At 39.5% G+C, this 27,656-nt stretch overlaps 1 protein-coding gene across 1 annotated transcript in view; it reads right to left on the reverse strand.

Moving 5' to 3' along the window:
* Positions 1–22,677: 22,677 nt before the first annotated feature.
* LOC126167485 (sesquipedalian-1-like) overlaps positions 22,678–27,656 on the reverse strand; it is a 36,464-nt gene continuing 31,485 nt past the window's right edge. The window contains exon 3 of the mRNA XM_049920480.1: positions 22,678–23,937. Coding sequence (XP_049776437.1) covers positions 23,549–23,937 — 389 coding nt within the window. The 3' untranslated portion in view covers positions 22,678–23,548. The remainder of the gene's footprint in view (positions 23,938–27,656) is intronic.

A 27,656-nucleotide genomic window follows, 5' to 3' on the forward strand; every position in this document is an offset into this window, starting at 1 on the left:
GGTGGAAGGAGTATATAGAGCAGGGGCGGGCAGGAAACCGGCACATGTGCGGTGCACTTGCACGCGTGCAGTTAACAAGTGTTCCGCGTGCACACAGGGGCCAGCTAGCCACCGGCTTATCTCCCATCCCCACCATACATTCTGTCCGCTCCTTCCTCTGTAATGTGTTTTGTTTCCTAGCTTGCTTTATTGAGTGAATGAATAAGGTTAGTAGGAGTGCTTGAAAGAAATCATGGTTTGAAAGAGTATCTATTACCTACGATACGTTTTATTTAATTATCACAGGTGGAGTTTACAATACGTTTAATATCTGGAACAAAGTTTCTACATACAGACAAACACAAACAGTTACGTAAATTTTCATCACTGATGTTTGCTCTTAACCGGGACTTATTAATTCAGCAAACGGTTTTCCAGCTCTCGCTATATTAAGCGCAGTGTTATAACTTGTACATACCGCTGGGCTATTATTGTTGTCGTCCTTAAAACTTGAAAACAGTGCTCCATAAAATATTAAATCAGTTAGATGAGAGACATGACGAGAGGAAATCGCAGATCTCTCGTGACAACAGCAACTAAGACAAATTCAAATGGCTCTGAGCACTATGGGACTTAACTGCTGTGGTCATCAGTCCCCTAGAACTTAGAACTACTTAAACCTAACTAACCTAAGGACATCACACACATCCATGCCCGAGACAGGATTCCAACCTGCGACCATAGCGGTCGTGCCTAGAACCGCTCGGCCACTCCGGCCGGCCAACGACGACAGATTCATCTGGTATCGTCAGATCGCTGTTCTTAAGCTCAGTCAATTCCCCATCCGCTCAGAATCCGACAATAAATTGTACTCATCCTTGTGAAATTTATTATAATGGCCTTCAATACTAAACTTCCGTTGACCAGCGAGAATACTACCACATATTAAACATTTCGAATTTTCACATTTTTGCACAAAGAAAAAATGATTCTCCCATTACTTTTTAAAGGATAGCAAGTCTCCACTTCTCCGTTTCTTGAAATACAACGTTCACTACATAGTGCTCGCTTCGCATCAACGTCCGCAGCTTAGCCTGGCACTACACTGCCGCAACCTGCCGGCTGTCGCCACTGCCCTATTCGACGACTGCACGCGAGCAGCACATGTGCAGCACTGTGCGCTCATGAGCCGCGTGCAACGTTTGCCCGCCCCTGATATAGAGGGTCTATACAAGGGTGATGTACTTGAGGACAATATTATGGAAATGGAAGAGGATGTAGATGAAGATGGAATGGGAGATACGATACTGCGTGAAGAGTTTAGCAGAGCACTGAAAGACGTGAGTTGAAACAAGGCCCCCGGAGTAGACAACATTCCATTGGAACTACTGACGGCCTTGGGAGAGCCAGTCCTGACAAAACTCTACCATCTGGTGAGCAAGATGTATGAAACAGGCGAAATACCCTCAGACTTCAAGAAGAATATAATAATTCCAATCCCAAAGAAAGCAGGTGTTGACAGATGTGAAAATTACCGAACAATCAGTTTGATAAGCCACAGTTGCAAAATACTAACACGAATTCTTTACAGACGAATGGAAAAACTAGTAGAAGCCGACCTTTGGGAAGATCAGTTTGGATTCCGTAGAAATATTGGAACACGTGAGGCAATACTGACTCTAGACTTATCTTAGAAGAAAGATTAAGGAAAGGCAGACCTACGTTTCTAGCATTTGTAGACTTAGAGAAAGCTTTTGACAATGTTAACTGGAATACTCTCTTTCAAATTCTTAAGGTGGCAGGGGTAAAATACAGGGAGCGAAAGGCTATTTACAATTTGTACAGAAACCAGATGGCAGTTATAAGAGTTGAGGGGCATGAAAGGGAAGCAGTGGTTGAGAAGGGAGTGAGACAGGTTTGTAGCCTCTCTCCGATGTTATTCAATCTTTATATTGAGCAAGCAGTGAAGGAAACAAAAGAAAGGTTTGGAGTAGGTATTAAAATCCATGGAGAAGAAATAAAAACTTTGAGGTTCGCCGATGACATTGTAATTCTGTCAGAGACAGCAAAGGACTTGGAAGAGCAGTTGAACGGAATGGACAGTGTCTTGAAAGGAGGATATAAGATGAACATCAACAAAAGCAAAACAAGGATAATGGAATGTAGTCGAATTAAATCGGGTGATGCTGATGGAATTAGATCAGGAAATGAGACACTTAAAGTAGTAAAGGAGTTTTACTATTTGGGGAGCAAAATAACTGATGATGGTTGAAGTAGAGAGGATATAAAATGTAGACTGGCAATGGCAAGGAAAGCGTTTCTGAAGAAGAGAAATTTGTTAACATCGAGTATAGATTTAAGTGTCAGGAAGTCATTTCTGAAAGTATTTATATGGAGTGTAGCCATGTATGGAAGTGAAACATGGACGGTAAATAGTTTGGACAAGAAGAGAATAGAAGCTTTCGAAATGTGGTGCTACAGAAGAATGCTGAAGATTAGATGGGTAGATCACATAACTAATGAGGAAGTATTGAATAGGATTGGGGGGAAGAGAAGTTTGTGGCACAACTTGACCAGAAGAAGGGATCGGTTGGTAGGACATGTTCTGAGGCATCAAGGGATCACCAATTTAGTATTGGAGGGCAGCGTGGAGGGTAAAAATTGTAGGGGGAGACCAAGAGATGAATACACTAAGCAGATTCAGAAGGATGTAGGTTGCAGTAGGTAGTGGGAGATGAAGAAGCTTGCACAGGATAGAGTAGCATGGAGAACTGCATCAAACCAGTCTCCGGACTGAAGACCACAACAACAACAACAACAACAACAACAACAGTTTGCAATCAACATGTAAGCCCAGATAGTTTGAAGTATACACCCTAGCTATATCCCACTCACCTAATTTCTCCCCTAATTCTTCAACTTTGGAGGTTGGAAGAAACTGAATAAAGTTTGTTTTATCAATATTAACAGGAGGATGATTTATATTAAACCAGTTCACAATACCCTATTATCTGACACCTCAAGTTTGTCCAATGAATTGTCAATAAGTACCATACTGTCACCGACCTCTGCAACTGAGGGATCAATGGAAGGACACTCATGTTACGAAGTCAGGTTCGATATCTGGTACTGCCAGGGAGTTTTTCTTCGTGAAATGACTGACTGAACCAGAGTTCACTCAGCCATTTGATGCCAACTGAGGAGCTACATGATTGAGAGGTAGCGGCTCCAAGGTCAAAACTTTGACAATGGGCAGGAGTGTGATGTACTGGCCCCATGCCCTGCATACCATATCCAACGATTATTAATTGATGATAATGTGGTGGTTGGCTGAGTCTTGTGTGGTCTTCAGTGCCTGATTGTAGGGTTTCCCTTTTTTAGCCATCAACAATATTCTGTGCACGTACATAGATCATTTGTAAAAGTAATAAGAAGTAGGGAGGCCATAACTGAGCCCTGAGGCACTTCACATGTGATAGTAGCCCGTGATGTTGCTGAAACATCATCTTGACTATCCAATACAACTTTCTGTTAGAAAGGTATGAATCGAGCCACTGCCCTGCTGTACTACTTTTATCTAGATAGGTAGTGTTGCGTAAAAGTATTTGGCAACTGATACAGTCAAACTACACTCCTGGAAATGGAAAAAAGAACACATTGACACCGGTGTGTCAGACCCACCATACTTGCTCCGGACACTGCGAGAGGGCAATACAAGCAATGATCACACGCACGGCACAGCGGGCACACCAGGAACCGCAGTGTTGGCCGTCGAATGGCGCTAGCTGCGCAGCATTTGTGCACCGCCGCCGTCAGTGTCAGCCAGTTTGCCGTGGCATACGGAGCTCCATCGCAGTCTTTAACACTGGTAGCATGCCGCGACAGCGTGGACGTGAACCGTATGTGCAGTTGACGGACTTTGAGCGAGGGCGTATAGTGGGCATGCGGGAGGCCGGGTGGACGTACCGCCGAATTGCTCAACACGTGGGGCGTGAGGTCTCCACAGTACATCGATGTTGTCGCCAGTGGTCGGCGGAAGGTGCACGTGCCCGTCGACCTGGGACCGGACCGCAGCGACGCACGGATGCACGCCAAGACCGTAGGATCCTACGCAGTGCCGTAGGGGACCGCACCGCTACTTCCCAGCAAATTAGGGACACTGTTGCTCCTGGGGTATCGGCGAGGACCATTCGCAACCGTCTCCATGAAGCTGGGCTACGGTCCCGCACACCGTTAGGCCGTCTTCCGCTCACGCCACAACATCGTGCAGCCCGCCTCCAGTGGTGTCGCGACAGGCGTGAATGGAGGGACGAATGGAGACGTGTCGTCTTCAGCGATGAGAGTCGCTTCTGCCTTGGTGCCAATGATGGTCGTATGCGTGTTTGGCGCCGTGCAGGTGAGCGCCACAATCAGGACTGCATACGACCGAGGCACACAGGGCCAACACCCGGCATCATGGTGTGGGGAGCGATCTCCTACACTGGCCGTACACCACTGGTGATCGTCGAGGGGACACTGAATAGTGCACGGTACATCCAAACCGTCATCGAACCCATCGTTCTACCATTCCTAGACCGGCAAGGGAACTTGCTGTTCCAACAGGACAATGCACGTCCGCATGTATCCCGTGCCACCCAACGTGCTCTAGAAGGTGTAAGTCAACTACCCTGGCCAGCAAGATCTCCGGATCTGTCCCCCATTTATCATGTTTGGGACTGGATGAAGCGTCGTCTCACGCGGTCTGCACGTCCAGCACGAACGCTGGTCCAACTGAGGCGCCAGGTGGAAATGGCATGGCAAGCCGTTCCACAGGACTACATCCAGCATCTCTACGAGCGTCTCCATGGGATAATAGCAGCCTGCATTGCTGCGAAAGGTGGATATACACTGTACTAGTGCTGACATTGTGCATGCTCTGTTGCCTGTGTCTATGTGCCTGTGGTTCTGTCAGTGTGATCATGTGATGTATCTGACCCCAGGAATGTGTCAATAAAGTTTCCCCTTCCTGGGACAATGAATTCACGGTGTTCTTATTTCAATTTCCAGGAGTGTATTTTGTTAGGTCAAAAAATATTGCAACCATCTTAATTTTGTTATTCGTGGATTCCAAAACATTGCCAAGAAAATTCAAATACTGCATGTTCTGTTGATAACCTATTCTGAAATCCAAACTCACTTTCACTGAAGACATTTTCGTCACTAAGGTGCTTAACAATCCTAGCATATAATAGTTACATTGAGAACTTGTGGGCACTGATATTGGCCAACAGTTATCAGTGGCTGCCTCATCTCCTTTCTTATACAGTGATTTTACAACTGCATACTTAAGCCTTTCAGGAACTAGTGATAAATCATAAATATGGTAAAGGATTTTGCTTACATGACAACAGAAATCTCAGTAGTCAAAAGAACATTAGAATATGAAAGAGCTTTCATTGTTAGCATAAATATTGAGCTAATGTGATTTTCTATGTTCCGTTGTCAATAATAAAAAGTGGGAGAAAAAAGTCCACATTTCAAGATGCAGCTAACAATGGTTGGTGTGTGTGTGTGGGGGGCAGTCAACTTGAATGTAGAAGAATGACATGGTCTTTGGTCATATGTTTTTGGAGAGAGTTCCCATTTCAGGGGGACACCCACAATTATTCCTGCTCAGAATATTTTGTGACAAAAATGATACAATGAGAAAAAAATTACTACATGAGAGTTGCGTTTTCTTTTTCAGAGTTGAAGAGTACCCTAAATATTCTAGGATCTAGAACACTAAGAACAGTTCATGAATACTTAGGTGTCACTAATTGACATGACAGTTGGTTCCATGGTTCACTGGCAATTCAACTTTGGGGGCATAAAAAAAAAAAATAATAAAATAAAATAAAATAAAAATTTAAAAAAAATTAATTTCCAATTTCCTACAAAGACCAGAAACCTGACTACTATTCTTCTACATACCCAACATGTTGTTACTCAAGAATACTAAGTAACACACTGCTTGTCTGAAGGTATTGCTCTTTTAGACTATGAATTATTTAACACTACGGATAATTCAGGATGGAATAACAACAATATTATGAAAAGGATAGATTGCCAGTCACTTTATAGAGGAGACATGGAGTCACAGACAGGCACAACAAAAAGACTGCTTTACATTTTAGCTTTTGGTGAAATGGCTTTCTTCTGATGCAGAAAATACACACATATTCACACAAATACAACTCATGCACATGGCCACTGTATCTAGCAGCTGTGACCTTACTGAGTTGTAACTTTTTTCCATTATGTGTAGGATAGTTGAAGTAATTGTAGTATTAAAGGAAATAGTAAAAGGGTTAGAGACTGTTAAACACAACTTGAAATGTGAAAGAATATAGCAGATGACTCAAAACCTAGTAGGTGTCAATCTGCTCAATCCACAAAGAATGTGAATTGATTTGATGAAGAGTGGCAATTAATTTCCATTTTTCTGTGCCTGTGGTACTGAAAATGTACTTTAGGATGCATATCTGACTACATCAATCGACTCACACTCCTCTATTTGCTTACTACAGGCTCAAAGTCATTGACACACTACTTCAAACATGTGTTTTCATTTCTTTTTTGTGTTACACAAATTCTTATAGTCAATACCTGATATAGTATAGAGTATTAGGTAAATATAATAGAGGGAAACATTCCACGTGGGAAAAATATATCTAAAAACAAAGATGATGAGACTTACCAAATAAAAGCGCTGGCAGGTCAATAGACACACAAACAAACACAAACATACACACAAAATTCAAGCTTTCGCAACAAACGGTTGCTTCGTCAGGAAAGAGGGAAGGAGAGGGAAAGACGAAAGGATGTGGGTTTTACGGGAGAGGGTAAGGAGTCATTCCAATCCCGGGAGCGGAAAGACTTACCTTAGGTGGAAAAAAGGACAGGTATACACTCGCGCGCGCGCGCTCACACACACACACACACACACACACACACAGACATAAGCAGACATTTGTAAAGGCCTTTACAAATGTCTGCTTGTGTCTGTGTATATGCGGATGGATATGTGTGTGTGTGCGAGTGTATACCTGTCCTTTTTTCCTCCTAAGGTAAGTCTTTCCGTTCCCGGGGTTGGAATGACTCCTTACCCTCTCCCTTAAAACCCACTTCCTTTCGTCTTTCTCTCTCCTTCCCTCTTTCCTGACGAAGCAACCGTTCGTTGCAAAAGCTTGAATTTTGTGTGTGTGTTTGTGTGTGTGTCTATCGACCTGCCAGCGCTTTTGTTTGGTAAGTCTCATCATCTTTGTTTTTAGATGTACACTCCTGGAAATGGAAAAAAGAACACATTGACACCGATGTGTCAGACCCACCATACTTGCTCCGGACACTGCGAGAGGGCTGTACAAGCAATGATCACACGCACGGCACAGCGGACATACCAGGAACCGCGGTGTTGGCCGTCGAATGGCGCTAGCTGCGCAGCATTTGTGCACCGCCACCGTCAGTGTCAGCCAGTTTGCCGTGGCATACGGAGCTCCATCGCAGTCTTTAACACTGGTAGCATGCCGCGACAGCGTGGACGTGAACCGTATGTGCAGTTGACGGACTTTGAGCGAGGGCGTATAGTGGGCATGCGGGAGGCCGGGTGGACGTACCGCCGAATTGCTCAACACGTGGGGCGTGAGGTCTCCACAGTACATCGATGTTGTCGCCAGTGGTCGGCGGAAGGTGCACGTGCCCGTCGACCTGGGACCGGATCTCAGCGACGCACGGATGCACACCAAGACCGTAGGATCCTACGCAGTGCCGTAGGGGACCGCACCGCCACTTCCCAGCAAATTAGGGACACTGTTGCTCCTGGGGTATCGGCGAGGACCATTCGCAACCGTCTCCATGAAGCTGGGCTACGGTCCCGCACACCGTTAGGCCGTCTTCCGCTCACGCCCCAACATCGTGCAGCCCGCCTCCAGTGGTGTCGCGACAGGCGTGAATGGAGGGACGAATGGAGACGTGTCGTCTTCAGCGATGAGAGTCGCTTCTGCCTTGGTGCCAATGATGGTCGTATGCGTGTTTGGCGCCGTGCAGGTGAGCGCCACAATCAGGACTGCATACGACCGAGGCACACAGGGCCAACACCCGGCATCATGGTGTGGGGAACGATCTCCTACACTGGCCGTACACCACTGGTGATCGTCGAGGGGACACTGAATAGTGCACGGTACATCCAAACCATCATCGAACCCATCGTTCTACCATTCCTAGACTGGCAAGGGAACTTGCTGTTCCAACAGGACAATGCACGTCCGCATGTATCCCGTGCCACCCAACGTGCTCTAGAAGGTGTAAGTCAACTACCCTGGCCAGCAAGATCTCCGGATCTGTCCCCCATTGAGCATGTTTGGGACTGGATGAAGCGTCGTCTCACATGGTCTGCACGTCCAGCACGAACGCTGGTCCAACTGAGGCGCCAGGTGGAAATGGCATGGCAAGCCGTTCCACAGGACTACATCCAGCATCTCTACGATCGTCTCCATGGGAGAATAGCAGCCTGCATTGCTGCGAAAGGTGGATATACACTGTACTAGTGCCGACATTGTGCATGCTTTGTTGCCTGTGTCTATGTGCCTGTGGTTCTGTCAGTGTGATCATGTGATGTATCTGACCCCAGGAATGTGTCAATAAAGTTTCCCCTTCCTGGGACAATGAATTCATGGTGTTCTTATTTCAATTTCCAGGAGTGTATTAGGTAAATATATAGCTATATTTGGCACTGTCCTTTTCTTCTTCTTCTTCTTCGCAGATGGATCACTTAGCACCACACGTAATCAACATTTGTTGGCCTTCCTTTTCGCCCAGTATTCCTTCATACGCAACGAATGGGCTAGTTTTTGTTGCACAGACCACGTGAGTGAGTTCGTTTTTCTCTCTTCTTCCTCAAAACCCCATGTGTTTGTGATTTTTCTGATTTCATTTCTGTCTTGTAAATTTGGAGATCCTAATTCTCTCAGGTCTTTTTCCATCTGCTTGTACCAGTTTGGTCTTGTAGTTTTGTTATTTAAAAATGTGTGGATTTCGTGCGCTAACCTGTTTGAGTCCATTCTTTCTAAATGCCCCATGAATTGGATTCTTCTCATGTGCATTGTGTCTGTTATTCTGGAGATATTTTTATATATTTCTGCATTGGATTTCGGATAATGCACACCATCTTTAGTTCTTGGTCCTAGGGTTTTCCTCATTATTTTACGCTCTTTCGCTTTTAATTCCCCTTTTAGTGTTCTGTGTTGAAGAGTTAGTGTCTCAGATGTGTAGAGAGCTTCGGATTTAACTACTGTTGTGTAGCATCATATTTTGCTGTTCCATGAGACTCTTTTTGTTGTAAATGTTTTTTGTTTACTGAAATGCCGTCTTCATTTTCTGGGCTCTTGGTATGACAGATTTCTTTTCATTACAATTTTCTGCAGTCCAGTCACCTAAATATTTAAATTCTTTTACTCGAGAGATCTAGTTATTACTAATTTTGAGATTAGAAGGTGTATCTTTGATGTCAGTCATAAATTTTGTTTTTTCTTTTCATAATTAATCACTTTACTAGATGTTAACATTAAGTTATCTGTACTAAATTGCATGAAAATATGAGGCAGGTTATGTAAATTAACACCAAAATGACCATGCATGTAGCTTAAATTGCCACCAAAAGTCAATAAACAACTTAAATCCACATATTCTTTACGAAATTGTTGACTAAATGTTAGTAGATGCATGTCCCCCAATTCAACCGCAATTTTTTTTTTTTTTAGTATTATTTTTATTTATTTTTCAGTCGTCAGTCTTCTGACTGGTTTGATGCACCTGCCACAAATTCCTCTCCTGTGCCAACCACTTCATCTCAGGGTAGCACTTGCAACCTATGTCCTCAATTATTTGCTGGGCGTATTTCAGTCTCTATCTTCCTCCACCGTTTTTACCTCTACAGCTTCCTCCAGTATCCTGGAAGTTATTCCATGATGTCTTAACAGATGCCCTAACATCCTGTCCCTTCTTCTTGCCAGTGTTTTCCACATATTCCTTTCCTCTCTGATTCTGCACAGAACCTCTTCATTCCTTACCTTATCAGTTCACCTAATTTTCAACATTTGTCTGTATCATTACATCTCAAATGCTTTGATTCTCTTCTGTTCCGATTTTCCCACAGTCCATGTTTCACTACCATACAATGCTGTGCTCCAAGCATACATTCTCAGAAATTTCTTCCTCACATTACTACTTGAGTTTAATCATTTCCACAAATGGCAGTTTGTATTTGGAGTTGGCTGTTTACTGTGCAGGAATCAGCTTTCGTATACAGTGTAAATATGAAGTTTGTTAAATCTGTTTTAAAATCTATCAGAAAAGTAATGCTCTGAGGACAGGTTGTGAGTTGTGTGAGGGTAGCTCAATTGGTAGAGCACTTGCCCGCAAAAGGTAAAGGTCCCAAATTCGAGTCTTGGTCTCGAACACTGCTTTAATCTGCCAGGAAGTTTCATATCAGTGCACACTCCGCTGGAAACAGAAAATTAAATTACAATAAAAGATAGCCATGAAGGAATTAGGGCCTCCAAGAACAGCTCCTTTGATTGAGAGAGTGACGAAATCAAATAAGTGTGACTACAAGCAAACATTTAACAAGAAAGTGCACAATTAACACAAGTTGTTGTGTAGATGCAGCATAAGAATATATGATTTTCAGCCTAGAAGTAAAGTCGTGAACTAATACATCCGTTAGCAACCTTGTACATTTGTCCAAAAAAATGGAAAAGCATGAAAACTCCCACTTTATTTCGTCATTACCCTAAATAGTACTTAATTATGTGCAAAACAACAAAAATTCATGAAACAATTCTTTATTTTGTCAGGTACATTACGCATCTTATAATTACTACTATTAGACTCTTGTTAGTATTTACAGTTGCTGTAGTTGTATGAACTTGTTGATAAGCAAAACTTTTATTTATCAAATGCTATTAATTTCAGACTCTCAAATTCATCTGAATCTAAAAATTTGTGAACATCCAAAATGTATACTTACGAGCTTGACTTACTATGTACTGCAGCAAAGCTGGTAGTTGATCTTGTTATCCAGGGCAAACATGAAATATTTTGATGAAAAACTTCAACTTCTTTTTATTATAACTCATCGATTTTCTCTTCAATACAGAAATGTCTTGTGTTCTGTCATGGTCGCCAAAATGGTATGTCCCCTGCTGTATTTGATGACTGTTCAAAGGGGGGATTTTGTGCAATAATTCTGATGCAGTGGTGTTCAGATCTCTAGTTACTGACTCATTTATCTAGAGTACATTTCCCCTCTTAATATCTTCTTTTTGTGGACCTCGTCTCCTGTGTAGTCTGGCCTGTGCTGGAGATAAAAATTGTGCTTATCTATGTCCAACAAGTTATCAAATAACTGAAGTCATTTTTTGAAGATGTGCACCCATTCATCCAAGTTTTTTAGCTTTGGAAAATTCCATATTTAACTGTCTGCAGTTTCACTTTACAATTACATCAAATATTACAAATTTATAGACAGTTCAACATTCACTCTCTAACAGGCTTCAGAGAATATTCTCCAGGTGAACTGTGTTCTTTCTTTTTATGACTTAGTCTATTTTCAACAGATGCACTATTCCATGGAGTTCAGTGTGTCTCTGAGGCAGGAGCGTAGCTGCATGGAGTAGCTGCCAAATCAGCAGGTGCCGCAAAGAGTGATGAAACTACCAGTGTTGCCACCTACTCGCAGAACGCTGTGTCCATCAGGCTCATTTTCATGTACAAACAATGCAAATTCTTCACACAATATGTGTAGTCAAACTCCCTAAACCTACCCATAAAAATTAAATGTATATTTGGTGATCAAAATTTGCTACTACTATAAAACATCTTTTCACTGAAGTGATATTTTTCAGCTCACTAAATTGGCATTCATCTCATGCAATATAAGGTAGCAAAAATAACCATTAATATGGATGGCCAGACAGTTGTTAGAATCCCTTGTCTTATAGGAAGGAACAGAACTCTGTTGTCTTTGGGACACAATAAATAAATTACAAGAAAAAGGAATTCTGTAATCAGTCGGAAATCCAATCTGATTTTTTGTATTCCATATCTAGATTTAAGCTACTGAATAGCTATCTTCAGTGTATTCAAATATGGTCATACAGACTCCTCAAGCTTTTGACAACATGCTATATGACTTGACCTGAATGGAGTAAAGATGGCTGTTCAATTGTTGAAATCTGTATCTGTAGTAAAAAGCTACAGATTGGATTTGCTTTGCTGAATCCCTTTTCCCATTTTGAAACACAGTCTGCAGTCACTGTGCACAGTGGTTCCAATGGAATCGAATTTGGATAAACATATTAACTGGCATCTTAATGATAGCTGCCTCCCTTTAGATATTGTAGCTGCAAGTTATATTCAGTGTCTTAGAACAGACTATTTGTGGGGGTTGAAGTAGACAGTTTCATTCATACACCAGTTTATGTCCTTGGCAGGCAAACTCTTGCTTTCAACTGAAGCTACAGTTTCATTTTACAAAGGCTGCTGATATTTTGAGAGCCAGTGGGCTCATGCTACTTACCTGCAGTCTTGAATTATCATTCAAAGTCGAGGAAGGTTGGTGTGGTGTTCTCTGCATCTGACCAGTTTAGCACACTTACAATATAAAGCAAAATTGTTTAAATGATCTTATGGATTTGAAGGATACACAGAAATAACAATCAAAGGCTATCCCAAACAGAATTATAGCTTTCATTGGCATCTTGTAGTAGAAATGAAGTAGTTTCAGACCGTCAAACTTTAATTCCAGTGAAATGACCGATGTCCATATAAAATACAGGTCCAAAGTAGTTATGTGCTTTGGATGAATGATCAAAGTCAAATTATCCCTTTTGATAGTCAATCAGACACACAGTCAGGTGTTAATTATTCATTATTGTTTCTGATTGTTGTAAACACAGGTTTGGAATAACATTGTTAGTGCATTGTTAATTGTGCAGTAACTGTATTGAGACAGCAGTCAGAAATTTGCACAATTTCAAGCACTAGTTGTAATGAAAATTCATCTGCAAAATCTGGAAACAGTTCAAAGAGAAGGAGGGTTCATCCCAGATAGCACAGTAAGCCGGTTTCAAACTTGTTTCCAGCTGTAAAGTTCAAGTATATAAGCTTGATCAAAGCTGGAATATTCAAGCCTGTTAGCTGGATTCTAGCTTGAAATAAACATCAAAGTTGGCAGTTCAAGCTATATTTCAAGCTTGACTTATCAAGCTTGGCTCCAGCTGTATCTACACACGTGGAATACAGCCTGGTATTTACAGCTTGTTTTAAGCTATATAAATATTAATCTGAATTTATTGAACCTAATTAATTACGTTACATAATATTTAACATTTGTAACATTAACGTACCGAACTGTTTTCTAGTATAAAACAAACTTGTCAACGAACCACAACCATTAACGCGCGTCACAAAGGTAAAATGGCCGTAAACATAGCAAGGCTCAGAAAAGTAAATAAAATACGATAAAACAGAACTGGAGACAGCCACACTCAAACCAAACTCCGCGCCGTCATGACGTCACACACGACAACACCCTTACGTCACGGCTTATAAACGCTTGTGGCGCTTCCCGTGGACGTCTATGGAAGCTAGGCTGCGCGCGCATCTGCTGTACAGCCTTCCAGGGAAATTACAGTTTATTTCAAGCGTGGGAAAATTATTTTAATTCAAGCTAAATTTTTACAGCTTGATGTAAACTGTGTAACAGGTTGATTTTTCAATCTTGAATTTTCAACTGAACCTAAACTCAATACCCACCTTGAAACAAGCTGTGTAACAGGTTGATTTTTCAATCTTGAATTTTCAACTGAACGTAAACTCAATATCCACCTTGAAATAAGCTTGAGTGCTAGCTGGGATGGGTCAGTTTAAGATGCTACAAAATACATTTGAGCCATGAGCCATAATACTGGCGATGATTGTTTGTGGTCACGCCTGAAATGTTTTGTAAACACAGTGTAGCACAGAAAGAAATGCATTTACTAAAGAGTTCAATGGTGTACTATCTTATGATAAACAAAAATGCACTTCAATGCCTCATCACTTTGAAATGTTCTCTAGCCACTACAGGGAAAGCATATGTCGAGACCAGGGATAAACATGGTAACAGGTCACACAAAATTAAGCGTGAAACAGTAGTCAAAGTTCATGAACTTGTACTGCCAATTACAGTTTGCATGACAGTACGAAAGTCTTTATTTGAAGACCTTAATGTGAAGAAGTTACATCAGATATACCTAAATTCCCAGACAACCCTACAGCCTTTTTTTTTTTGTGGTTTTAGGGCGCACAACTACAATGGTCATTAGCGCCCACCAACAGCCTATGAACAATATTGTTTAATTTTTATGACACAATATAACAAGGTTTTGCTACCCAAGGATGGTATCCACAGCATATGTGATAATTTCAAGCCAATGTTGCTCAGCTTGATTCACAGATAGCTAGCAGCCACAATGAGATTTCTCTAGAGGACCTGATTAAGAAGAGAAAAAATTTATCTGTTCGAAATGAATGACACAAAAGAAAGGCTGACAAGTTTAATGAAACAAAGTGGACTGAGTGGTGAAAGTGTACAAAAATCGTAAACAGAGTTGCAATTACGATGGATTACAAGAAAAATCTCCCGCTTCTCAATATTACAACAAATGAGGCTTACTGCAATGGCAGTTGTCATTTCACATACATTGCCTTACAATAGGGAAATCTGGTTCTATACCTACGATCATTTCAAACAAAGGTTCAGATGAAATCCGCTCTATGCTATGGCATTACTGTATTGAAGTCAAACCCAGCATTGTATGTGAACTTAGTGCATTCTGCGATTCTTGCTCAGGGCAGGACAAGAAAGACAGCATGTTTTGTTTCTGTATGCTACAGGAAGGTTTGATAGCATCCATATAACTTTTCCAGTCAAGAGTCATTACTATCTCAAATGTGACAAAAGTACAAGCATAGTAAATACAAAGACAGTATGTGAAATGCCAAATGACTGGACCAAGTAATTGAAAACTCAAGAAGACTCCCAGAACCCCCTGTGGTAGGGGACTGTAAGCAAGACTTTTTTTTCTTGTGAGGACAATTTCTGAGTGAAGGTTACAAGAAGACGTGCCCTTTTGCTCAAAGAACTATCTCACGGTTCCTCATGTTGTTGAATGACAAACTAGCTCACCTGCTACTGTCATACTTTGGACCATATGAAACCTACAAGATCACTGATGCTCCTCAGCTTAAAGAGTCATAAGTGTCCACACAGACACTTAAAACTACTTGGCATTCCTAGAGGAAAATATGATTATTTACAAATTTTGAAGTAATTTTGTGGCAGAGAAGCTCAACAATATTTCACTTCGTTATCAGTCAATGAAACCAATGATTAAGATTAGTACAATAACGTTTCATATTACGGACATTGTGACTTTGGGCTCAGATTTTTTTTTCTTTTTTTGCCTTTTTATATACCAGTATTAATTAACGATACTGTTTTATATTATTTAATAACAACTTGCGTCAATGTATAAAGTTGAATAGTTCAGAAAAACCTGGCTCATTATAAAAAAACCGCTAACAATAGCTTCTAAACCTTGAAATTCATTTTGGATAAGTACTTTGATGATAATTTTAACTCGCAAAATTAATTCTGTGTATCATTCTATTAATTTTTTTCACAGTTATACTGTATTATTACAAATACACCTACTATTATGTGAAGGTAAAAAGATTGTTTTATTGATTATATCTTATTTGTCAAGTATAAAAATGATACAGTGGTAGTAATATTCACAAAAGTAACTTATAAGCTTTTAAACTCATTTATGAATGACTTCAATCATTTTTACCTTGCAGATTTTGTTTATTGTTGTATTGATACATTTTTCATTGTTATACTGCTCTATTCTAAGTGGTTATTATGCCATTAAAATAGACCATAATTAGGGTAGAAAATGTACACATTATTTATAATTAACACCTGGCAACAGTCCTCAAAGTTTAAATTTTTTCTCAGAATTTCCCAAACTGAACTTGGATCATTATTCCCATGTATCCTACATCTGGATGTGTCATATGACAGTGTCATGTGCGTAATGGAAGAATCACCTAGCTCTTCACAGCATGGGAGTAATTCTTGAAGTGTATTGAGTGATTTCTGGTCCAAGATGGCTTCCTTCAGTTTAAGAACATACACTAGTATCTGATGGGGCCCAATAGGGGAGTATATTTGGTGCACTTAATTTAATTTATGTTTGGTGCACTTAGTTTAATTTATGCCCATAAAATCCTGAAGTACTAAAATTCACTGATAGCTCCAAATAGATGTTTTCCTCGGTATCAAGACACTGGAAAATGAGTATCTATTGTGAATTATCATGCACTGAATGATTTAAGTGTGAACTGTTGCCATTACACACTGGCCTGCACTAGTTTCTTGCTTGAGTGGATAAGAGTTCATGTCATCCTTTCCTGTTTTTACAGCAACAGTTCTGTCAATTAGTGATCTCCACAACAGTTACTGCAACTAACTTATCTATGATAAATTTGGGATATTTGACATGCTAGAAATTTGTGTGTTGCACTCTAGACTACTTTGGTATTACTTGTTTGCCACAATACATATTAGGTATACTCTCAAATAACTTACCTGTACTTTAACACACAAATTGCAATATACACTTTTTTGCTCCACAGAACTCTGATGTGTGCTCCAAATCATAATGCCTGTAACACAAAGTGGTCTGACATTCAGTGTTGGTGATTAAATACATGTTTCACTATAGTTAAAATCATGTTTACATGTGTGGACAAATCTCCAGAATACTGTGGGTATAACCAGCATAATGCCACATCTTTTAATTGTAATTTTGATTTCTGTTTTAAGTTTTTCTTATACACAGCATCACAGATTCTTTCCTAGGCAATTCACCTCATTAGTCCATATTTATTAGAGCACACTGCAACAAGTCATCTGAGTTTCAGTTCCAACTATTACTATATTTTCAGTGCTTTTTGGGATTTTTACTCTTTGGTGAATTTATCTTTCAGTACCCTGGCATTTTACATGTCAACAAGTTTAATGAATAAGCTTGCCACATAGCCCAATAATATCTGTCCCCTCTTTGTAATTTGCCACAGAGATATGTCAAACAATCTGAGGACTTGCTAGCCATTTTTGTGCTCTGGCACCAATTAGTTAAATAATTCAGACTGCCACTGGCAACCATGCCTATTCATCTATCTCAGCCCACACTACAATGTGTGTGTCACACATTCATTCATGCCAGACTTCTGACAGTGTTGGGCAATTGATTGTGGAGTATGCCCAATTTCTATCTGGACCACACTGACATAACACTTGTAGGGGCAGTGACTGCTGTGCAGAAATGTGCATGCAGTAGAATAAACTGACTGCAATTAGACCAATCAGCTCAACTGTAATGCCTTGCACAGTAATGTACACTAACCACTTGAAACAATACAAAGCAAAAAAAAAAAAAAAAAAAAAAACAAATGTCATTAAAGCAAGCAAGCACGCTGGACACAGAATGAGTCTTATTCAACCCACCTACATCCATACTCTGTGAACCACTGTGAAGTGCATGACAGATTGTACATCCCCATTTTATCAGTTATTAGAGCATTTTCCTGTTCCATTCAAGTATGGAATGGGAAAGATGTTTGTTTAAATGCCTCTGTGCATACTGTAATTAACCTAATCTTATCCTCTCAGTCACTATGGAAGCCATATGTAGGGGCAGTAGCAGATTCCTAGAGACGTCATTTAAAGCCAATTCTTGAAACTATGCCAGAAGACTTTCTCGGGATAGTTTCCATCTACCTTCATGAGTCTGCTCATTCAGCATCTCAGTGACACACTCCCAAGGGTCAAACAATCCTTCTCTGTATATGTTCAGTATTCCCTGCAAGTTCTATTTGGTACAGTTCCCACACACTTGAACAATCTTCTAGTGTCAGTTGCATTAATGATTTTTAAGCAATCATCTTTGTAGGCTGAGTTCATTTCCAAAATATTCTACCAATAAACCAAAGTGTGCTACCTGCTTTACCCACAAAATTTGTATGGGTTTATAGATTCCAAATGTAACTCACTCATATTATATTCATACGATAGTACGTTTTTTTCATTTTGTGAAGTGCAGAATTTTACATTTTTGAATATTTAAAGCAAGTTGCCCATCAATGCACCATTTTGAAATTTTATCAAGGTTTGATTGCATACTTTCACAGCTTCATTCAGACTATGATTGGTTGGAGATAACTACATCATATCTGTGAAATATCTGAGGTTACTATTAACACTGACTGCAAGGTCATTAATATACAAGATGAACAGCAAGGGGCCTAACACACTTCCCTGGGATACAACCCAAGTTACCTCCTCCCTACCAAGAAATCCTCAATCCAGTCACACATATTGTCTGAAACCCCGTATGATTGTACTTTTGATAATAAACGTAGGTGCTGTACAGAATCAAATGCTTATCAGAAATTGAGAAATACTACATCTACCTGGCTGCCTTGATCCATGGCTTTCAGGATGTCACTTGAGAAAAGGGCAAGTTGGGTTTCACACAATCTATGTTTTCAAAATCCAAGCTGGTTGGCACGGAAGAGTTCATTCTGTTCAAGATACCTCATTATGTTTCAGCTTAGAGTATGTTCCAAGATTCTACATAAAACAGATGTCAAGGATATTGGATAGCAGTTCTGCATGTCGCCTCTACTATCCCTCTTGTAGACAGGTGTGGCTGTGCTTTCTTCAAGCTACTGGGCATAGATTTTTGTTCCATCGATCTATGATACATTGTAGTTAACATAGGGGCTGATTCAGCCACAAACTGATTATAGAAACTGATAGGAATTCCATTGAGCCCTGGGGCTTTGTTCAATTTTGAAGATTTCAACTATTTCTCAATGTCATGACACTAACATCTATTTCACTCATATTTTCAGGGTGTGAGACGAATTAGGCCAATATTCCTGGGTTTTCATTTGTAAACATTAGAAAACTTAGTTAAACATTTCTGCTTTTTCTGTACAACTCTAAATTTCAGTTCATGTCTTGTCCATGAGTGACCAGATCCATCCAACATTCACCACAGCTAACAGCTAGCTGTGCTTGTCCCTCAAGAGACAAATGCTGTAACTCCATTACTGTCCATCACAGATCACTATACACAGCAAGCAAACTTCTCCAGATTGAAGACTACCTATTTCTTGAAGGAATCAGTAAATTTCAGCAAAGGTATTGTGGTGTGAATTTCTTTTGTTACAAAACTAATGGTTGTGCATGTCCAGACTAAATCTTTCACTCTGCAGCCAAGTGTGTGCTATTTTGAAACATTTTGGCAGATTTAAACTTTGAGCCTGATCAACTTGAAAACTGAAACCTTGCCTTTTGCAGGCAATTATCTTCCCAACTAATTTATCAAAACATGCCACGCTGTCTGCTTTCACTTCTGGCAGTACAACTCTCACTCTCCAAATTTAACAGCAGCTCTCTTGCATACGTTGTACTACTCGTAGAACTCCTGGGAAAACGTATATTGTGGAGAAATAGAGCAGTGTTACAGCATTTTTCACTTTGCTGTGGAGTGAGCACTGTTTGGAAACTTCCTAGGAGATTAAACCAATGAGTCAGACCTGCATAGTTGTCAGTAAAGAACATTGCGTGTGAAAGTCAAGATTCTGGTGCAGATTGTAGTTATGTTGGTCAGTGAGGTCCTAAAACACTTTGAAAGCCTAAGTCACTATTAGTACACATTTATATCCACTTGCAAGAAGATGTTTAGTATTTCAGCCAACATGTATGTTACAAGAAACAGCAACTGTAAAAAATTTCTCAATTATTATTCGATTTATGTGTACATTTTTTAAAGACATGATGTGTTTTGATATCTCTGGATCATCTTTAAATTTACACTCATATTTACACATAACAGAATATTTACAAAATAAATAAATAAATAAGTAAATAAATAAATGAAAGATAAAGTAGAAGTCAAAACTTATAGTTACAAAATCTATTCATCATAACAAAACAAAGTAAGCTGTTTAGCTCCAGCAATGGAATAAATGTGTGATAGTTGCTGCTTCCTGTTGTCATTACTAAGGAATCTTATTACTTCATTAATTTCTCAAACTGCTTTTTATTTAATATAACACACCATTGAAATTATTCCTTCTGAATAGAAATATATAAAATACAGAAATATTTTTTGGCTAAAATAGTGAGTGAAATACACCAAGGTACATGAAATCCTGTACGTACATTTCAACATGAAATGAAACTACTGAATTTCATACTAATCTTTCCTAATTGCATCAACCAATTGATCAGATTGAAAACAATGACTTTTTTTGACTTGAATTCTATCAGCTTCCAAATACACTTCTTGTGTCAACCAGATGGTCAGAACTTGATTTAGTATAGCCCTAGGTTAATACTATATTAGACCATGAGAACGTTGTTTAAATTGCTGCCCAAGAAAAAGGTCATGACATATTATTTTTATTGGCACATAAATATTCAGTTTCTATAGAGTGATTAAATTTTCAAATGATATAATAAGCATCAACATTTTCTTACATATGCAGCAATCACTATCCATAGTTGTTAGAGCAAACTGAACCTCCCCTCTTCTGCTTTAATCCCCTTACATTTAAAGCAGAAAGAATAACAACAATGCATCATCATCTTAAATATTCTTGTGGCTGCCTTTTTATAGTGTTTCTATACAGTGGAACCTCTCACAGTGAGCATAATTTGTTCCAGAATCTTTCTCGTAGTGCAAAACACTCATTAAGTGAAACAATTTATTCCATATAAAGTAATGTAAAATACAAAAAGTTTTATCTTACTCATGCCATTTATTCAAAGACAATTATACATACAGTTCAATGTACTTTATTATTCACAAAACATAACTATTTCTTTTTTATTAGGAAGTTGGCTACAGTCATTTGTTTCTGCCAATGCTTCAACACTTGGTGAAAATGCGACACAGCATTATCGTTAAATTTGTAGCACAAGTAGCTACTGATTTATTGTGGTGAAGATTTTCAATGTACAATGCAACCAATTCCCATGCTTTCAGAATTTCTCTTGTTGCACCAGAAGATTGCTGCTCTGCTGTACTGCCTCCTCCTCTTCCTCATCCTCCTACTCCTCCTCCTCCTCCTCCTCCACTGAACTGCTCTCCCCAACTTCCTGCTGTGAAACACATTGCAACTCTATAAGCTCTTCTGTGGTCATTTCTTATCTGTGATGTTCCACTAGCTCATCAATATTGTTGTTATCCACGTCTAATCCCATGCTCTTGGCCAAAGGCACAATCTCATTGACTACAGGCTCCACAGGTGCTGACTCAAATTCTTCGGAGTCGCATTCGACAATGTACTCCAGCCAAAGCTTCTTCCAAGCAGAATAGGGATTTCTCTTGGCAACCCCTTACACACCTTTTCAGTCATCTTGATGCAGGCAATGATGTTGAAGTGATATTTCCAAAACTAACTGAGAGTGAGATTGCTAGCTTCAGTCAACTCAAAGCAATGCTCAAAGAGTGCTTTAGTGTAGAGCTTCTTAAAGTTAGAAATAATCTGCTGGCCCACATGCTGGAGTAACGGACTGATGTTGGGAGGCAGAAATTGGATTTGACGAATTGAATTTACTCAAGGAGCTGGTTTTGTAGGCCTGGAGAATGGGCAGGAGCGTTGTCAATAACAAGCAAGACAATGGAGTGGCAGATCCATTTCAAGCAAATATTTTATCACCAAAGGACCAAATGCTTCATTGAGCCCATCACAAACAAGATCACATGTCACTCAAGCCTTGGTGTTGGACCTCCACATCACATTTAATATGCTCTTCTGGACTTGACTTCTTGAAGACTAGTGGAGTAATTTTCAAATAGCCACTTGCATTGGCACAAAATAGCAGCATGAGACAGTCTTTCGTTGGCTTTTGACCGTGCAATGCATTCTCCTCTACTGTTATAAAGGTACACTTCAGCATCTTTTTCTAGAACAGACCCGTCTCGTAATGATTAAAAACCTTTTGTGGCAGATCTATGAGCATCTTGAAGCTGCTGATGAAGTTCTCTGCTGCCTTTGTGTGGAGCTGGCTGCTTTGCCTTGCCTCATAATGCTGTGGATGCCAGTTCTCTTAAACTTCTCGAACCACCCATGGCTTCATATAAACACTCCTTTGGCCGCTGACAATTGTGGCATCGTCTTAACGAGGTTGGCAAAAAACATTCTCACCTTATCACAAATGACATTCCTGTTAATAGTGTAGCCTTGCAATTGCTTTTCACGCATAGATATAAAGACAGCCTTTCGACACTGTCCAGAATATGAAACCATTGTTAGATACTCTCATCACTCTCTTTGAAGCATCTATCTCCTTAATCTTTTCCTTTTTCTTGAGGATAATACAAATAGTTGATGTAGATGAATTGTATGTGCGTGCTAAATCCTAACACTCACACTGCATTTACGTTTTTCAATGATTTTTTTCTAGGGCAATTTTCTTTCTCTTATGGTTGTCTAAGCAAGGTTCCACTGTGCATTAAAAGTGTAGTGTGATGCACGATAAATATAAGGACATTCTATCAATGAGTTTATTTTACGTTATGTCCTGTCAGTTACAGATTGTATAATGTAATAATAATTCTACACAGCATAAATATTACAGAAACAAAACACAGGATGTTTACTTTTATGTACAATAACAAGAGGCAATTTCTATTGGAAGACTTTTATAACATAGCTTGCATAACAGTCATTGCCATTGTACATCAAAACCACTAAGAAAATATATGTATTTAATGCTTCTCTATAATAATCAACTATACCTTACATAGCCTTATAAATAATATGAAGAAAATACATGTTAAATAATCAGGTCACTGAGATGTTGTACAATAACAGTGTTACACATGTGCACATTATAAACGCTACAAGAATCAAAATAGACATTACTCATCAATTATACATCTTTTGCCCTACATTTCTAAATTAGTCAGTAAATAATACAGCAGTAATGAGGGGAAAATAATATACTCCTAGAGAGCTATAATACTCTTGTGGTCATGAGACATGCAAAATAACATTAGCTTCTGAAGACAAAGAATCAAGTGATACTATTTTCATCCCGTGAATGATGGATTTTTTCACTTCAAACTCAGTTTTTAGTTACCAAATGTTCATTGTCTTTAACAGAAGATATATTTTTTTTAATTTGTTGCCATTTGCTTTAATCTGTTCACTTCGTCCTAATTCATCAACTGATAATTATGACTTGTTTATGTTTATTTACTGCTCAAGTTTTTGAGACCTTAATAATAAATAAGATAAATTACACACCACGTACTGCAGCAACGCATTTTGAATATAATAAGCACAGAATATCTATTATTATAGCAATATCAACAATATGATTAATATCTCCACAGTGAGTTTGTGGTTTATGAATGACTTACAGTGTTATGAGTAAGTCTTGTGATGACTCTGCCACCTGCTTCTTCTCCTGCTCTAATCTTTTTGAGTGTCGCCATGCATTGAAATCAGTCAGAACTCTGCGACCATAAGCGGTATGTAAATCTCTGAAAGTCACTTTAGTTCGGGGAACATTCTCATAGGATCTGTAGGTACCATCAGATCTGCCTGGTGCTGACCGGATACTATGAGAACGGAAATGGTGCGGAAAACCAGAGCCGTTCTGGCCATCCAAACTTGTAGCTGGTTGTATTCTGTTGAAGGGATTGTGTCGCTGTCGTGGTGGTGGTAAAGGAGAATCCGATGGCTTATGTTCACGGCTCTCAGGTATAGTTTTCTTACTTGCATTTTTACTTAAGACTTCACACTCTGGAAAGAAGTAATATAATCATTAGTAACTAACAAAAATATATTTAAAATATTTCTAGCTCCATTTCCAGATTGAATGAATAGCATCTGGGTGCTGAATACTTAGTTTGGGTAGTGAACAATGAGGCTGACTTTGATCTCCTCTATACCTCCATATCTTTCACAGTCATTGCATGCATTAACATAACTTTTTCACTGTCGTGTTCTATCTATAAGGAATCACTTTATATGTTTCAAAACTAACAAAACATATCTCTGTTTGTCCAGTAATTAGACATCAAATACCAAAAACCTCTCTTTCAAATTGCACATACTACTACAGTCTCTCAAACCACTTTAGCGAATGCTCCACAATACAGCAAACAATGCACAATAATACAGCTCTGTGCAATACGCTATATCAGGCTTTCCCTCGATGCATAATGCATACTTGGCCAAAAACTGCAGATTGGAGTGACATCCAGTAACTGTCAGTATGAGAGCAAAATTATTTATGCAATCAACGTTAGTTATATTTACAAAATTCTTGACCCTACAGGAATATTACTTTTTACGAAGTAATGATGCTGTGAGAATTAATATAATCTGTGCACATTTTTTTAATGACCAACTCCAAATAAAAGAAACAATGGAAATTCCAGGTAGAAAAAGACAGATTGCTTCTTACTGTGAAGACACGCCAAGTTGCAGACAGCGCAATTAAAAGACACTTACACAAAGCTTTTGGCTGCAGCCTTCATCAGCAAGAGAGAAACACACACTGTGCATACACAAAAGCAAGCACACCTCACGCACACATGCTGGCCAGCTCCAGGATCCTGGGCCTTGCTGGAGTTGGTGGTCACGTGTGCATAAGCTGTGCTTTCTTTTGTCTATGAATGGTGTGTGTTTCTCTTTTGCTGATGAAGGTGTGGCCAAAAGCTTTAAGTAAGTGTCTTTTAATTGTGCTTGTCTGCAACTTAATGTATCTTCTTTATGGTAAGTAGCAAACTGTCTTTTTTCCTACACTGTTCAAATAAATGACCACACTTACCAAATTTATAAGCAAACTATAAGTCTCGAAGGTTTCACTTATTTTTTAAAGTTTCAACATTCCATATTTCTTATGAAAAATAATTTACCCACTTTATATTATGAAATTTTAATAAATATTCAGAATGATTATTAGTATTAATGTTAATTCAGAAAATTTTCATCTATAGCCTGCGGACAACAGCACATTTTTTGCAGTAGTAAAGTCTGTAATTAATGTGAAACTAGTATCAGAACATAAAGGACAAAATCATGACCCATTCCAAAATTTTATGGTACTCACTATCATCATTTTCATTAAGCACTTTTTGTGACTTGAGACTCAAATAAAACTGTCCACACTCCAGGCATGAAATGTAGTATGTGTGTTTCAAGATTGATATTGGACTTCCATATACATATTTGGCCATTAGATTTTGCCAAAAATCTACAAAGTGTAGGGGAATGAGACATTGTGCTTTCCCTCAATGTGGCCTGCAGAAAATAGTGACCTCTCAAGACTCCAGTGAACAGTATGTTATAGTATTGCCAATCTACTTCCGAGTACAAAGTACTATTACATATCTGATGTACACAATAAATTATTTTGGGGACAATAGGGAACAACTGAGCAGTGCACAGCAACAGAATTGTGCTGTGGGCCCATATGGAAGTGAATATCAGACAAATTAGTGAAACACTTTTTGTGAATGTTCAAATATACAATGTGGGTCTGCAGTATAGATAAGCTTGTTCAATAGATGCCAGGAGCATGCATAAATGCAACTACCTCAAAACTGATGACGGTGTTCTTTAGGCACTTACAGTTCCCAGTGCCTCAACTGATTCTAAGCGTAGTGTCTGTTGTCTTAGCTCATGTTTAACACAGTAGGGCTGTCTCCTCAGTCATGTAAATTAGCTTACACTCTGGCAGTCTAGCAGCAGATCCAGGTTTGGATCTGGAGGACGAGGGGGTGTCACAGTTAGTAACTGTTTTGTGCCCCCTCCTCAAGCACATGATCACACATACCTTTAACACGCCTATAACTTTAATTATAACAGCAATAATAAAATACAGGATGTGCATAAAGGCCGGGAACACTATCAATTATTTATTTCACAAGAACCAAGCATTCTACAGATATACATATGTCATTCTGAAAAGAAACCCTGAAAGTTTTTTTTCATGTATACCACCACAGCGTAGTTTGGTAATTTGCTGGTAGTCAGTGCTAGTTACAAACATGGTGAGTTCAGGTGCGGAGCGAGCTTTCTGTGTTGGAGTTCGACAGAAACAAGTGTGTTACAGCTGTTCAATGGATGTTTAGAAGCAAGTATGGTAAGAAGCCACCAACAAGGAAGGCCATTTACCACTGGCACAACAAATTTGTTACGATGGGTTGCTTACGCCCGGCAAAGAAAAGTGGACGTACCAGTGCGAGTGAAGTGGCTGTGGAGAGCATATGAGAGACAATCATAAGAAGTCCAAAGAAATCGGTGCATCATGCATCCCGTAAACGCGAAATGGCTCCAATGACAGTGTTGAAAGTCCTCCAACAGAAGCTGTCTATGAAACCTTTCAAATTGGAGCTAGTGCAGAAGCTCAATGATGACGACAAAGACAAGCGTTTTGAGTTTCGTTCGCAGTTGCAACAATTGAATGAGGATGAGATGGCATTGTTGATCACTTAACTTTTAGCAACGAAGCCACTTTCACACTAATGACAAAGTGAACAGGTATAATTGTTGAATCTGGGGTACAAAGCATCCACACGAATGCATTGAATTTGAGCGTGATTCCCCAAAGGTAAATTTTTTTGTGCCTTGTCACATCGAAAACTGTACGGGCCATTCTTCTTCGTTGAGAGCACTGTCACTGGATATTCCTAATTGGACATGTTGCAGCAATGGCTGATGCCTCAAATGCAATCAGACTCTCCGTTCATCTTTCAGCAGGATGGGGCTCCACTCCATTTTTGTGGGTACCTGAATACGGAGCTGTCGCATCGATGGATAGGCTGTGCTACAGTAGGGGACAACTGTTTCATGAAATGGCCTCCCCGATCACCAGCTCTCACACTGTGTGACTTTTGTTTGTCGGGACACATTAAAGATCTGGCATATGTACCTCCTCTACCATGTAAGGTAGCAGAGCTCCAGGAGAAAATACGGGAAGTGACTGCCATAGTCAACAATGCCATGCTGGGGTGGGTGTGGCAAGAATTCGATTACCGTATTGACATCTGCTGGATCACTCACGGTTTGCATATTGAATGTTTGTAAAAAAAAAAAAAAACTTTCAGAGTTTCTCTTCAAAATGCAATATGTACGACGTCTGTACAATGTTTAGTTATTGCGCAATAAATAATTGAAAGTGTTCCTGGACACTACGTCCATCCTGTATATAAAATGTTTTCATATAATAATACTAATTTGTTTTAATCAGTACTATGCTTTAATGTAACAGTCAAGAAACTGCATTCGTTCAAAAATTTGACATGAATAAATGTTGTGCAATTCATTTAAGAACTATAAGGCATCACATCATAACCACATTCAAGCCCAAATCCGAAAAAAGCGTCATCAATGAAATACAACACACAGCATTGAAAGCAAGCTTTTTACAAACACCGATGTACAGCCAGAGCAGAATTAAACTTTTTGATGAAGAGTGCTACTATTTATACAAACAAATATTCTAGATTACA

The sequence above is a fragment of the Schistocerca cancellata genome, chromosome 1, assembly GCF_023864275.1.
Source record: "Schistocerca cancellata isolate TAMUIC-IGC-003103 chromosome 1, iqSchCanc2.1, whole genome shotgun sequence".
Lineage (NCBI taxonomy): Eukaryota > Metazoa > Arthropoda > Insecta > Orthoptera > Acrididae > Schistocerca > Schistocerca cancellata.